Genomic DNA, 16,020 nt, shown 5'->3' on the forward strand with positions numbered 1-16,020 from the left:
ACAACTACAGCCCTATGCAGAATCCATCACCTCACACGTAAAAAACTCATTCCAGTTTATAGAGATCATAAAGAAACAAAACTTACAGCCCAGCGACCTACTAGTGAGCTTCGATGTCATATCCCTCTTCACCCAAGTGCCTATCAAAGAAGCCTTGACAGCTATTCAAAACAAATATAACCCCCCCAAACACATCTTAGATCTGACCAACCACTGCCTATCCAACACATACTTCATCTATAATGGACAAAAATACAAACAAACAGAAGGAGCACCCATGGGATCACCTCTCTCACCTGTCATTGCCAACCTCTACATGGAACACTTTGAAACCCAAGCTCTAGAAAAATCGGATCACAAACCCAAACTCTGGCTCAGATACGTAGACGACACCTTCATAATCTGGCCACATGGGAAAGAAAAACTGGACAACTTCCTCACACACCTCAACAGCCTACACCCCAAAATACAGTTCACCATGGAAACAGAAGCTAACAACCAACTTCCCTTCCTGGATGTCTTAGTCTACAAGAAATCCAATGGCTCCCTAGGACACACCATCTACCAGAAGAAAACACACACAAACCGCTATCTGCACGCTCTCTCACACCACCACCCAGCACAGATCAACTCTGTAGCCAAGACACTCATCTCCAGAACAAAACGCTTAGCTGACGAACAACACCTAAAACCCGAACTACACACTCTCACCAATGTACTAACATCCAATGGATTCCATAGAAATAAGATTACAAACCTAATCCAAAAAGAAACCCCCACTAAAATCCAAGACAAAGAACAAGAAAACGGCAAAGCCCTCCTCCCATACATAAAAGGCACCACAGACAGAATCAGTAAGATCCTCCATAAACACAACATCAAAACAGCATTCTGCACAAACAGAAAAATATCCACCATCCTTAGAAACCCCAAAGATAAAATTGAATTAGAAAATCAAGGAGTATACGAAATCCCATGCACCACTTGTCCCACCACATACATCGGACAAACCAACAGAAGAATAAGTGCACGCATTGAAGAACATAAGAACTCAGTCAAAAAAGAGGAACCAACATCTTCCCTGGTCCAACACCTTAAAGCCACAGGACATGAAATTGACTTTAAAAATACCAGAACCATTGCCAAAAGTGAACATTTTAATAACAGAATAATCAGAGAAGCCATCGAGATAGAAAAACGCCCACACAGCATGAACAAGCGAGATGATACCTCCCGCCTACCAGCCATTTGGAAACCCGCCCTTATTGACAAACGACTCCCTAACCCCAAAATCTTAAACCCCTCTGCAACTCAGACTAACCTGAGCACAACCAAACAGAACACTCCCCCAGCCAATCAGAGCACAGCCAAGCCCCTAACCATTCAGAACACACCTCCACCCAATCAGAACACAGCCAAGCTCCCACCCAATCAGTTCATACCCCCACTGGCAGTTAAAAGGAAGAAACAGCTAAGACCACACATTGCTGCTCAAAGCACGAAGCTGAAAACACCAGCCTGAAGATGACGAATGGGACTTCGTCGAAACGTCGCCAAGACACTTCCAATTTTACGCGGGAGAAAACCCGAACAACCAAAGACCTATATACAAATACCCGCGAAAACCTCAGAAAATATATATATATATATATATATATATATATATATATATATATATATATATATATATATAGCTAAAAATCGAAGAACTATATATATATAGTTATTGTAAATAGATGATTTGGGGTGGCTTACAATTGATTAATATTGATAAGGCTTAATCAATATTAATCAATTGTAAGCCACCCGGAATCTCCTATGTATAAGTTGGGTAGCTATATAAAGTTGTTTAATAAATAATAATGTAATCTCTTTATAAAGGACAAAGAGATATACACACTAAGATCAATTAGAAGAGCATATCATATCTGCCAAATGTGTCAGATTACAACTTCCAGCCTCTTCAAATAGCACGGCATTGGTCAGCACTAGAGAAAAATGGCCGCACTAGGAGAATCTTTCATCTCAACCAGCAAAACTGTTTTTGAGGGATGTTTGTACCTGAAGCTATACTATTTGGGAGTAATTAGGGCTATTAATCCTTCCCACAAGGTGGTGTAGGTAGACAATATTAGGCCACACGCCTTAGAACATTCCATGTAGGAAGCATATAAATAAATATACTGTGCAAAACTCACAATGTTAAGCTTAATCTCCACATTCTAATTACTAGACCTCATTTGAAAGAACTTGAATAAAGTTTTGCCTGAAACACTGCAGTGGAACTGCATTGGGATGTAATTTGGATTAGGAAGGCCATGTGCTTTACTCTCTATATCTCCAGCACTTTCCTCACCTGTTGAAGAGATGATTGTTCACCTTTACTTTAGAACTGGCTTTGAAGTCATCAGGGAGCAGCATCACTGGCTGGGGAACTTGATTGAGTTCATTGATCTAACATGAAAAAATGAAGGTAAAACCAGACAAGGTCACACCCAACACCCCACTACCGGATTCAGTTTCATTGAGACAATTCTGCTAGTGGTAGTTTGGTCAAGGGCTTGAGAGAAAAGTCCCTCAGTAATTCCGCCGGACAGGAAGCCACAGAATCTCCAAGACTCGACTGTTTCCATACTAGATTCGGACAACTTCAAACAGGCATCTGAAGCAGCCTGTGACCAAGATCATCAATGATCTTTTGACCTGCGGCTGAAAGCAGCCTGTCACATCATTTTCAGCCAGACAAGAGTTTTTCAACTTATGTAACAGCTTTGTGTTAATCCCTATTGAAACATGATTGTGAGAAAAAAGGACCAGGACCAATGGGGAATTTTGCTATGGCAGAGAAAATGTATCTCTCATAGAGATAATGCCAGGAAAATAGGGAAAATGCACCAAAAGTCCAATTGCAAACAGGGATGGGCATATAAACCTCAAATCAGCATGACCACATTGAGAGGCACAAAACATGCTTTGTAATTTCTGCTAGGAAAATATGGATCAGAGAAGAATGGGCCACAGAGAATTATAGCTATGTGGCTCCACTCTTCATATTTTCCATTTCTATTCCCTTTGGGCAGCCACTCAAGCAGCAGAGCCAGTTTAAACCAGCCTTACAATAACACTATAACAGCTATAGTGAGCTATACTGAATTATACAGCATTTCTGTTTAAGGGAGGGGGAGAGTGAAAGCTGCTTATTATCACATTTCTCTCATAAAATGTACAAGTAGGATCCTTGACATCTACTGGGCTGTAGTTGGTGAATATACATACATACATACATATATGCATACATGCATGCATGCATACATTACATACACACACACACACATATGAAAGATACATTTTTCTCATATAGTACAGTACCCTAAATTTTGCATCCTATTCTCAATTGACATATATTTTAGAAAATTAATATTGTATTGATCTGTCACTCTGCCTAATTAGAAGGGTCTGGCATTAAAACAGAAGTTTTGCACAAAGACAATCCAAAGTGCAAAAAACCCCAGATTATTTAGTGTACAATTAAGCAGCAAAATAATAAAACAATGGAATATTCTGATAGGCTGAAGGATATCTTTGAACAATCATAGAGGCTAGGAGGATAGTTTAAATTTTTTTTTTTAGAGAGCTGAACTCCAAATAAGGATGTATATTTTCAGGATTTTTCTCTCTGGCCCTACAGAACTACAAGACAATGCAATTCTGCCTTTAAGCACAGCTATATCATAAACATTCATTAGTAACCTCTCCACTTATGAAAAGCTTTCAAAATAGCATGCACTTATAAAAGATTGCCATCACAAAAAAAAGACAAAATAACCCCAGAAATATTAAATAATGCCTGAATTGTACTTATGTGAGGTTCTGTTATGGCCACAGATGACTTATTTATGACTTTATAGTTTAAAATCATAGCAGGAATTGAACATTCCAAAACAAATTAGAAGCAATTAATTCAAGCTTGATGATATCTACATCAGATCCATTTAGGACTGTGTTACATATTGTTTTTAATCAAGCTACTTACTAGGCAATGCCTTGCACACATGGCACTATTACGTATTAAAGCACTGAACCTCTGCCTCCAAAGACATCATAGCAGCATATAGGTGGATTCTACATTATATTCTTGCACTAGACATTTACTGTAATCACATTTGTTCTCCTCTGTACTTCAGCCTTCCTAAGCCAGTGGTATAAAGAGACGACCCTATCTGGCTTCAAATAATCCGACTGTGTGCCATGCCTTCCGGCTGTTCTCTGACAACAGAATACTTCAGTTTGTGTCAAGTTAACCAACTGGGATTAGCCATTTTTACATTTCACAAATGGTTTGGAAAGATCAATACTGATTACCACGTTGCAGGGATGGAGCATCTGCAGCAATTCCTTTTGGGTAAAAATCTGCAAAATGCAGTATGCTTGAGATAAAATGATTAATGGTAGATTTGAATGAAGAAGTATTTTCACTTAGTTCAGCTGGTACTCCAATTAGAAACCTTTCATCATAGGACAGTTACCAGCAAGCACCTCTTAGTCTCTAACTTAATTACCTAACTGCAAGGTAAAGCTATCATCCCAAACCAAGCAGACAACTTCTTTGCTCTAAAGTTTTATTCATTTACTTAATTTATATCCCACCTGTATTATTTTTACACACAAAATCAACGTGGCAAACATATTTAAGATTCCTTCCTCGTATTTTCCTCACAACAAGAACCCTGTGAGATGAGTTGGGCTGAGAGAGAGTGACTGGCCCAAGATCACCTAGCTGGTTTTCATAGCTAAGGGTGGACTTCAACTCCTGGTCTCCCAGTTTCTAGCCTGGTGCCTTAACCATGAGACTAAATTGGCTCACCAAAAAAGTTGTACTTTTCAAAATAATAATACCAACATTTTCTAAGGGCTAGAGCAAGCATGCCTGGTAAGTTGTTGTTGTCATTACAGTAAAGACATGATAATTTGGAGCTTAAAAAAAAACATAAGGGACTGGATCATTTTTAAAACTGCAAAATAATATGATACATCTTTTGGAGGCTTTCCATAGCTATTTTGCACCTTTAGCCAATATCTTTGCCAAGAGCAGGACAGAAAACGGCATCACTGAACATTTTATTTATTTACTTCTATTCCATCTTTATTAGCAGCTTTTCCCTCAAATTGGAGCAGTTCACCATGGGGTGCTGTGAGGGCTTATATATTCAAAGTCTGCCCATCATACCCACTATCTTCTGAGCAAAGGGTCTCAGATTGACTACTTCAATTCAGCTACACCAGAGAGACTTTATATGCCTGGCCAAGGAAAGAGAGGTTGCCAAAGTACCAACCTTGGTCTCCAAGAAGAAATTGGTGTCAACTGTACTAACAAATCTGGCAGCAGCCGGTTTTTTCGTTCTAGGTTGCCACAAGAAGGGGGAGGGGGGAAGATGATATTTCTGGTATTCTAAACATGAGCAATTCTTGTGGGAACCAAGGTCATTCCCATGCCGGAGGAAAGCTAAGTCAGAAAGCCTGCCAAAGTGTATTGTTACATTATATTACTTTGATTCTTGGAGGGAAAGTTTAGATCTGGTTTCACTTTTGAACATGCCGATATTATGTATCCAATAAACATGTTCTTTGAGGAACTTTCCTGCCTCGGAGTTCTGATTTATTTGATCTTATCGATCAGAAGAACCTTGACAATTGGTAGATGTAATTCTTGAATTATGACCATAATTTCTGATGCAAAGCAAAACGAATAAGTGAATCCCAGCCAATTTTACTTTTTTTGTTATAGTTGTTAAACAAATCATTGTAGTTAACTGAATTACACAATCATTAAGTGAATCCAACCTCCCCCATTGACTTTGTTGGAAGCCAGCCGGGAAGGTTGTAAATGGTGATCACATGATCCCAGAATGCTGCAATCATTGTACACACACACCAATTGCCAAGTGCTTGAATTTTGATCATGTGACCATGGGGATACTGCAAAGGTTGTTAGTATGAGGAACACTCATGTCTCTTTTTTCAGTGCCATTTGTAACTTTGAACAGCTGCTAAACATGTGGTTGTAAGTCAAGGACTACATGTAGCTAGAAACTAATATGGCTTATTTCCAGTTCTATCAGAGGCCTAGAAGAGCAAAGTGCTATAGATTCATAGATATCTGGTCTATGGTAATGAGACATTGATGAAGGAACAAATTGGTTGGCAAAGCTGATGTGCAAAGCGAATAAGACCCAGGAATCTCTTACCTGTCAGCTCTTGGCTTCTACTTCAAGGGAACTTTAATCTGTTTAATGCTACCTAATCTTGGTACTTGCCCAGTTATTCTAACAGCTTAGTTGGTATCTGTAATGAAATGTTATTTGATGAGCTAGAGCTAGTTTATCATTATCTAGAAACACTGGTATTACTCTCAACAGATTTCAAGGTTTTAAGACAATATCACATTTTCAAGTTGCATTTCTCAGATGGTTATGACATACATTCAGCTATTCTGCTCTTGTTAAAAAAACATCCCCTAAAGAGAAAATGTCACACACACTGCAAAGCCATCTATTACAAATGCTTGCAAATAACTCATACAGAATCAGGACATATAAGTCAGTTTCCACAATATGACATTCAAGAATCTTTCCTATGCGATCCAGCCAAGGAAGAAAGCATAGAGAGAAGAAGCTTTTGTGGAGCAAAGCATCCATTTATTTCCCATCACAGCTTTCTTCATTAGGGGAAATATTTTCAGCTCTGCATGCTGCAAGAACCTCTCCCTTCTTAGAACTCTGAACTCACCTGCTGGAAAGAACAGCTCATTGCATTGGAGCTAAGGTGATATCAGGATGAAGTCTATTCTAGTTTCCTTTCCATAATGGGAAAAAATTACCATCTCCTTTGTATGATTGCTATGAGTCAGAGAATGAATAAGGATTTTGTACCACTCTGCATTTTAAAACATACTGTTTTATAGTGTTCTCAATACAAAACAAAGTTCAGTTTTGTAAAGCAACCAGCATTACTTCTGTAAAGAAGCAAATCCTAAATGGAAACCAACTAAGGCAGGGGTGTCAAACTCGCAACATCACGTGATGCATCTGGCCCATGGGCCCGGCAGCTTGACACCCCTGATCTAAGGAAAAACAGCCGCATTGGGTATAGAGGAAAAAAGAGCACAGAGAATTAAAAAGTTATTTATACTGATCTAGAAACATACCAACTAAAAGTTATCGGAATATTTTCAGCCAGTTTTGGGAAAGAAGCCAAGACAAAATCAGATTTTTTGCAAATGCATTTCATCCAGTTTCTTTAGCGGTAAAAGAAACCATGCATATTTTTAGGCAAAACTCAAACTCAGCAGTCCAACTCTGCAAGCACCAAAGAGCAAAATGGAAGGAAGCAAATGGCTTTTTGTCTATCAAGAGACTTAGCCTACAGCACCAAAAACAGCTTGCAACCCAGAAAAGCATGCAGTAAGGCTCACGTACCAGCTACCTCCTTAATTCTGGAATCTGTATTATGCTAGTGTTGCATCATGAAGCTCATATGCTTGGAGTCATAAAACTGCTGGAATCAGAGGGGAAGGGATTAATGAAGCTTAGAAAGGGCAGACAATGAAATAAAGCTCTGCCTCTCTGAGGCCTGCACAAACAAAAAGTGCAATCATTGGTAGGCAGAAATATATGTTCTGCTATCAGATGCCACAGATTCCCTTCCCATTTCCAACCCATCCATGAAAAGCTGCCTTCTTTTCAGAGTTTGAATGAGGCCAGACTTCAAAATGTGTAAGGTTATTTATTGCATAAATTTATTACATAAATAACCAGTAAATAACCTTGGGATTTCAATGTTATTTTCTGCTGCCTGCTCAAACAACTCTAAATATTCTAGAATATATTAAAGCATTGATCAAATCCAGAAATATTACAATTAATATCTTTAAAAAATCTGGGGCGATGGTCTTCTGGGGTGATTCCCTGGTGTCAGATTCTGTCAAAGAGATGGAAGAGGTAATGAGAAAATGGCACAGCAATTCTGCATTCAGCAGCACCATCTAAATGTACAGATAACCTTTATTGTCATTTTTTTACTGTGGGCACAACGGCACACATCAAAAATGAAATTTAGTTGTCCGCTCTGAAAGTGAAACACATACATGACACACACCTAAACATACTATGAACAACATATGTATAGACCCACACCCCTACATATATGTAGCAAATAAATATTAAATACTGTCCATCTTGAATATATATAACGGAAGGAGGAAGCTTGAGAGTTCACAAGGTGAATGCTGTATGGAATGAAACTATGGCTGAATCTGGATGTTCTGCTACGGATACCACGAAGCCTCCTCTCAGAAGGTAACAAGGAAAACAGGTCATGAAGAGGATGTGTAGTGTCCCAGATAATCCTACGGACCCTGCTCAAGCAACGCTTCCTGGATGGGAGGGAGGGAACTGCCAATGATCTTTTCGGCCATTCTCACCACTCTTTGCACTGCCTTCCTGTCTGAAGCAGTGATGGTTCCAAACCAGACTGTGAGGCTGTATTGACAGGATGTTCCCGATTGTCCCCCTGTAGAAAGTGGTCAGGACAGGGGAAGGAAGATGTGCTTTTCTCATGCGATGCAGAAAATGCAGGCGCTGCTGTGCCCACTTCGCCAGTTTGTCACTGTTGAGCGACCAAGTCAGCCTATTCGTTAGCTGCACACCCAGGAATTTGATGCTGGTAACTTAAATCTTTTCTAGCTTAGAAGACATAACCTTGGATTTGGATAACTGCTCCTTATTTCATCAGTTTCTGACTGCTTCACCCATGTTTCTAGCCCTCATTGTAAAAAATTGTAAGCAGCATTTTGTGCAGTAACCACAAGGGGTGTCTATAGCTCTCACATACATCAGAATCTCATACAGTATATGATTTCAAGGTCATGTTTGTGATTGTTTCTTGCTCTGCTTTTGACTTCATAATTTCTATTAATGGTAAATTAGATTCTGTCATTACTCATGTATTACACTGAGGATGGAATGTGCAGATTAAACTGGCTTATGAGAAATGAACCTATTGACTTATATTGTACTATTTCTTTATCCGGCAGATAATTCTTTAGGGAATTTATGATAGGAAAATCATATGAATCTAGATATCATATGAATCCAGATATGTATGAAAAAATGATAAGAGCCCCTACTCAGAACTATTCAATTTCTCCTTTTCAACAGATACGAACAATCTCCTCCCATATGAATCAGGACTATGATTAAGCACTATGGCATTAGTCAACTTACTAACAGGTAGACAATTTTTTTCTCACTAGATTCTGAAGCAAAGTAAGTTAAAATATCTGTGCAAAATATATTACATGTTTCAATTTTATTATACTTATACAAATATACTTTTCCTACCATGCATATAAAAGTTTGCAGCAAGAACAGAGGAAAATTATGCAAGTATGTTAATGAGCATAAGACAGAATAAGACAAAACATAACCCTACTGCAGCCTTCCCCAAAGTGATGCCAACAGAGATAACCCCATATATATATTTAGTCCTGTCATAAAACAATACAGTCGGAGGGCATCACAGTAGGGAAAGCTATTCAAAAACACTCATAGTAACAATAGCTAACACCAGATGTGGGGAGCAGGAGCACAGGAAAAAAAAAAGAAACCTGAAAGGTGCTTTTTCACCTTTGGATGACTGAGAATCTCCATAGAGAAAAAGGAGAAAAGATACACACAAAATTACGGTCTCCCTCAAGTCAAACTTAACACATGATGAGTTCATGGCATCTCATTACTGAAGCAGTTTGTGCCTTCTTCTGGGAGGTTTTTAGACCTCTCAGTCTAACTTTCAGCCCTGGAATTGGCTGGTGGTCTCCTCTCTAGCTTGAGATCTAATAAATCTCCGGGTCCCCGGTGACCGACCCAAATTCGATCTCGCACCCTGGGACAGATAGATTTGCCTTCATTCCCCTCCATCTGCTCTTTCTGAAACTAACCACTGCCGAGCAGCCCTCCGAAACTGTTAGGAGTCAAAGAATCAAGAGGGCGGGATGACGACCCCCCCCCCAAAAGGTGCCCCGATGGGTACAGATCCCGCAACCCGGAAAGCGAAAGAGAAATCCAATCGAGGCTTGACACGTCGGACCCCCCCCCCCATCCAGCCTTCCTTCTATCCAGGCACAGATGCTGGAGGGAGGCAACCCAGCAAAAGAGGTGGGCTTGCTCTGTATTCTCCCCCGCCCGAGAAACATTCGGCGAAGCCGACTACCTGATGGTTGATCCCCCAAGCCAGCACGCCCAGAAGAGGGTCGGCCGAGCGCAGCACCTTCACGCGCTGCGGGACGAAGTGCTTCTTCTTGGTCTTCGTGCGCGTCCCTGGACCCACCGAGGCGGCCATCCTCCTTGAGACTCCGCTCCGAGCGGCGCCTACCCCACGCGCCCGGCCGCTCGCACTCACAGCAACCCCGACGCCGGCAAACGGAAGTAAACGCTCAGCTGATCCCGCCACACGTGACCCGAAGGGGAGGGGCGGGGCAGCTGCGTCACAGAGGAGAGGGCGCCGGCTCCTTGGACGCTTTGTGGCGTCCGTTTGGGGGTGTGTGTGTTAGGCCTGGGAGGGAGGAAGGCGTTAGCAAAAAGGTGATTGCCTACTTTGTGACGCTCTCTATAGGATTACGCGCTTTTTTTTTTTTGTACTTTACCTCTTATGGGAAGAAAGCTAACATGGCGCTTGCAGGTACACAATGAATGAAACTAGAGCAGAGATGGGGGGGGAAGTCTGGCCCTTTTATGACCTGAGCGTGGAATTCTGGGAGTTGAAGTCCACAGTCATAAAAGAGCCATACTTTCTCGCCTCTGATCTAGAGGAAGAGTTGGAAAGGAAAAAAGGGTTCAGGGCAGCATTTAAAAATGTAGCCGAACAGAGGAGGTGGTCGCTACACTAGGCAGGAGTGTTAGTTCATCGAGCCCTTCGTTAAAAAAGTGTTTTCGGAGATGGTCGGAGTCACTATGCCATAAATTCTAAGTAACAGAATATATACATATATAGCCTCCGAGTCGGTTTTTGACTCGGTTAGTCCCTGCTGTTTCCTTGGCAAGGTTTTTCGGAAATGGTTTGCCTTGCCTGTTTCAGGGCTGAGAGAGAGAGGGATTGGCCCAAGGTCATACGGTGGTTTTGTGCCTCAGGTGGGACTAGAACTAGTTTCTACCCTGATGCCTTAACCATTACACCAAACTGGCCTATTGATAATTAGAATAAATATAGTTCAGTAAAAATATACAGACATGTTACTGGACTACTAACCTTACAAAGTTTGAGCTGTTCTAAATTTGTTCACCTGGGAACTCAAAAAGACAGTGGGCAGAACCAAATAGACATCTCTTTATGTACAGTATTTCTGTATAATCTGTTAGCGAATGTTCCAGCTGTAGCATCTGTTAAAACCTAAGCTATAAATAGGGCAGACTCAAAACCAATCTGGGAAAGGTGATTGAGACCCATCTGCCTCAAACTAATTATCTGAACCCATTTCAGTTGACCTTTTTAATACCGTAAATATAGACCCATACAAACAAACCCCATACAAACAAAAAGGTTTTTTTCCGAGGGGGGGGGATGTTCCTCAATTTTTAGTAGTGGAAAGGAGACCTAAGGGAAAGAAGTTTTAAAAAAATTAAACACTGGGTTAGAGAACAGCCCTGCTTGTTCTTTTCTCCCCAATAATTTTATTAAAAATTATACAAGTTAAAACTTACAGAACTATAGAATAAGGAAATACATTAAAGATTTAAAAATTAAAAAGTGATGAAAAAGGAAAAACAAAAAGAAACCTCCCCCTTCATCCTTAGCAGTAGAGTATAATCAACATTAAGAACTTATTGCTATCTCTTAAAATGAAACCAAATATCTTTTCATTCCATATCTCACCCCAGTTTCTGTAAGCCCATGTCTAAAACTTCAACTTTCCCTATTAAAGGTCCAGTTAGGGTTATCAAAAATTAAAAGTATTACAAATTGTATTTATTACATCCAATCTGAATCTTCCTTTCTTCAAATAATATTTAGTCCCACTCAAAAAACAAAGATTACCAGAAATATCAATTTGTATGTTTTTTTTTTGTTTGTTTCTTTAACCCTGTATTCAGCTCTGGGAAGGAGGGGGGAGGGTTATGGGGTGGGAGGGGGGGTATTTTATTGTAAAAAGTTTATAAAAATTTTCAATAATAAAAAAAAAGATTACCAGAAATATCCTCCATTTCTAATCTAGAAACCATTAAATATCACCCCCAAATAGCAACCCATTACTTTAATTTTGGTCAAATATTGTATTCTTTCTTCTTTCTGCAGTCTTTAAACTCTTCAAAGAAAGTTCTAACATCTGTGAGCTCATAGTGTATTCTCTTCTTCAGTAAAAATTCTTTTCTTCATTTTTATCAAGCCTCTTTGATTTTCTTGAACTCTTGGGAGTTTTCAAATATAAGCTGTGGTTTTTGTTGATAATTTGCAGTTTATAGGAATGTTTTGCAATTATTCCCATCTTTCTTGTTGAGCTGCAAGAGGAAGGTAGGGCTAGAGAGCAAGGGTGTCAAAATGCTGGTCTGCAGGCAGGAGCATCATAGCGAAACCACGCAAAAAAGTCACAATACGTCGCAACATGTCACATGACATTGCGAGTTTGACACCCCTGAGCTAGAGGCACTGACACATGCTAAATCCAGCTTTTTTTCAAAGACAGTAAATGTTGGCTCAATACGTGTAATAAAGGCATGGCAGTATACCCTTTTCTGTATTGTTTTTATAACCAACATCTTTTATCTATTAACGAGGTTTAATTGAAGCTCTAATCACATTGTGGGTCACAGTACTGCAGGATTATAGAGTATTCTAAATATTTCATAGACTTTTCCCCACTGTAGTTTTCAGAGGCTTGTCTATCTGGCATACGTGAGAAAAGCTTCAATGTTGGTTCTGGACACAATAATCTGTTTCTGATATCACAAAGCTAATGTGATGGTGCCTCTGTTCTGATATTATGACGCAAGATTGTCTCTGTAGTGCCAATATGGGAGGGAGGGGTTGTCATGACACCAGCACATATTGGATGAAATCATAATCTACATTTTATCATTTACTCACCAGCAGATATCTATCCTCCAGGTACTATATTTGGACTTTAACATATGAATTGTTTTATGTTTTTGAATATTTTTTTTATACCCTTTCATGTCATTGATGGTTAGCAGCTTTCCATCCTTACATTGACTAGAAAGGTAGAATGTAAATCTACTTCAATACGGCAAGAAAGCACTGTATTTTTTAGCAATTGTGATCACAACAGGATTCAGTAAGGTTTAGACATTTAACCTTTAGACCAGGGGTGTCAAACTGCCAGCCCGCAGGCCAGATGCATCATGCTGAAACTGCACCCATCCCATAGCTGGCAATGGAAAAAAAGTCGCAATACGTCGTGACACATCATGTAAGTTTGACACCCGTGCTTTAGACCGTTTGTTCCTGGAATTGCCTTCCAGCACAACTTTCTCATACAATTGCACCAAAAGGGAGAAAGAAAGATTGCACAGGATTATTGTTTTTCTTATTATTAATACTGATGTTTACCATGCCATTATCATAGTACCATTATTCTCAGCCCCAATATCTAAAGTTTTATTCTTGTTACAAGAACATAAGAAAAGTTGTGTGGATCTGTCCAATGATCTAACTCAGCAGCCCCGTTTACAGGTGCGCATGCGCTCACACATGGCCCATTTGTGCATGCACGCATAAGGCTCATTTTTGCATGCACACAGGTGTGGCCCATTTGTATGTGCACACGTAGCAGTGCCTGCCTCCCTTTGTGGGCCACCAAATTAAAAAGGTTGGAGACTTTGGCTGTACAGCAGGGGTGTCAAACTCAATTTCATTGAGGGCCGCATCAGCATTGCGGTTGCCCTCGGGGGGGGGCGGGTAGGTGTGGTCAGGGTGGGTGCGGCCTACTGGGTGGGCGTGGATGGAGTGGATGTGGCCTACTAGGTGGGCATGGCCAGTTCTACAGGGGAGGAGTGGGTCTCTGGCAGAAGGGGGTGGGACCGGGGCAAGGGCCAAGGCATGGTCCATTTCTTCATTCCTCACAAAGGGTGACACTTCCCCAGCATGCACCCAGGGGGGCAGGGCCGACACGGCAGGGCTGGTTCCTCGCTGTTTCTAGACGGCCTTGTGAAGCTAAGACTGAATGCGTTTCCGCATAGATGGCCACCACAAAATTGTACATTGGCCCCTGGCCGGCCTGGGCCAGGGCCAAGGCAGCAGGGGCTGTTCCCTCACTGTTTCAAGGATGGTTTTGTGGGCCACATGAAACCACTTCGTGGGCCGCATCCGGCCCCCGGGCCTTGTGTTTGACATGTCTGATGTAAAGAGATAATTCCTTGTATCTGCCTCAAATCTCCCACTATTCAACTTAATTTAATGAGACTGAGTAGTAGTATTGTATTATGTAATATAATGTTATAGTAATATTATGAGAGAGAGAAATACATTGTCCTATCCATTTTTAAATACATGTCTTATACCCCTTCTTATTCACTGATAGAAGGCAATGTAGCATGGTTAAGATGTTAGACTAGTACTGAGACAACAGGTATTTAAGTCCTTATTTGACCAAGGAGTTCATTTGACTACTGAGTGATTTTTGGCCTGTCACTCTGTCATAGATCAACCTATTTCATTATTTTTATGGATATAAAATGAGAAGAGCCCTATGTAAGCTACTATGAGCTTTTATATGTAGGATATATCTAAAATATATCCTATATTTTATAAGATATATATGTTTTCTGAGGTTTTCGCGGGTATTTGTATGTAGGTCTTTGGTTGTTCGGGTTTTCTCCCGCGTAAAATTGGAAGTGTCTTGGCGACGTTTCGACGAACTCCCATTCGTCATCTTCAGGCTGAAAACACCAGCCTGAAGATGACGAATGGGACTTCGTCGAAACGTCGCCAAGACACTTCCAATTTTACGCGGGAGAAAACCTGAACAACCAAAGACCTAAGATATATATATATACATACGTGATAAAATAGTTTTGTTCTAATATAAAAAATGCTAAATATCATAACCATCCCTTGTGGAAAGCCTTAATGATTTTGATTGCCCCTCTTTGTACCTTTATTATATATCAGTGATGGCGAACCTTTTAGAGACCCAGTGCCCAAACTGCAACCCAAAACCCACTTATGCATCATCGAGTGCCGGATGGGTGTGGCCCATTGGGTGGGTGTGGCCAATTGGGTGGCCGCGGCCGCAGTGGTAACAGCAGACTGGGTGGGACTAAAAAGTTCAATCAATCAATTTCAACTTTGCAAGATCTTTTTTTTCCTGCGAGAAGTTGAAATTGACTGATTGAACCTTTTTTTTTTTTTGCACACAGCGGCGGAGGCCTAAAGCGAAAAGGTTTCATAAAAGCCAGCTGAAGGCCTAGGACTGGGGCCACGGCACGTGTGCCCACAGAGAGGGCTCTGAGTGCCGCCTCTGGCACCCGTGCCATAGGTTCGCCACCACTGTGATATATTATACCAGCTGTATAATATCCTTCAGCTGTAATTGCTCGCACGTGTTTGTGTGTGTGTGAGTGCGCTGGCCCAGATCAATGTTGCTTTCCAGGTGATAAGCGCTTCTTCAGGGCTCAGCAGATGCACCGGGATCAATGCCACTTTCCAGGAGATTGGTGCTTCGGGGCTCAGGAGAAGCACCAGGATCAGCTCCGGAAGAAGCGCCAATCAGGCGGAAAGGGGAGCGGATCCTGGCGCTTCCCCTGAGCTCTCCCGGCCTCGGAGGAGTGCCAATTAGGCGGAAAGGGGCCGAGCTCTCCCGGCCTCGGAGAAGCGCCAATCAGGCAGAAAGGGGCGCTGATCCTGGCGCTTCCCCTGAGCTCTCCTGGCCTTGGAGAAGCACCGATCAGGTGGAAAGGGGCCAAGCTCTCCCGGCCTCGGAGAAGCACCGATCAGGCGGAAAGGGGCGCTGAT

General features: G+C 41.2%; 1 protein-coding gene across 3 annotated transcripts in view; it reads right to left on the reverse strand.

Annotated features, from left to right (window-relative positions):
* The window catches only part of PIP4K2C (phosphatidylinositol-5-phosphate 4-kinase type 2 gamma), a 43,614-nt gene extending 33,209 nt beyond the window's left edge, over positions 1 to 10,405 (reverse strand). Inside the window, exons 1-3 of one of the 3 annotated variants that reach the window (XM_039368150.1) lie at positions 10,267 to 10,405; positions 7,476 to 7,554; positions 2,357 to 2,454 (exon numbers count right to left, since the gene is read on the reverse strand). In XM_039368150.1, the coding sequence (XP_039224084.1) occupies positions 2,357 to 2,421 (65 nt within the window). In that variant the 5' untranslated portion in view covers positions 2,422 to 2,454; positions 7,476 to 7,554; positions 10,267 to 10,405. The remainder of the gene's footprint in view (positions 1 to 2,356; positions 2,455 to 7,475; positions 7,555 to 10,266) is intronic. The other 2 variants (XM_039368152.1, XM_039368149.1) reach the window with 2 other exon arrangements.
* Positions 10,406 to 16,020: the final 5,615 nt, after the last annotated feature.

Source organism: Crotalus tigris, unplaced genomic scaffold (assembly GCF_016545835.1).
Source record: "Crotalus tigris isolate CLP2741 ecotype Arizona unplaced genomic scaffold, ASM1654583v1 scf7180000020655.604591, whole genome shotgun sequence".
NCBI lineage: Eukaryota > Metazoa > Chordata > Lepidosauria > Squamata > Viperidae > Crotalus > Crotalus tigris.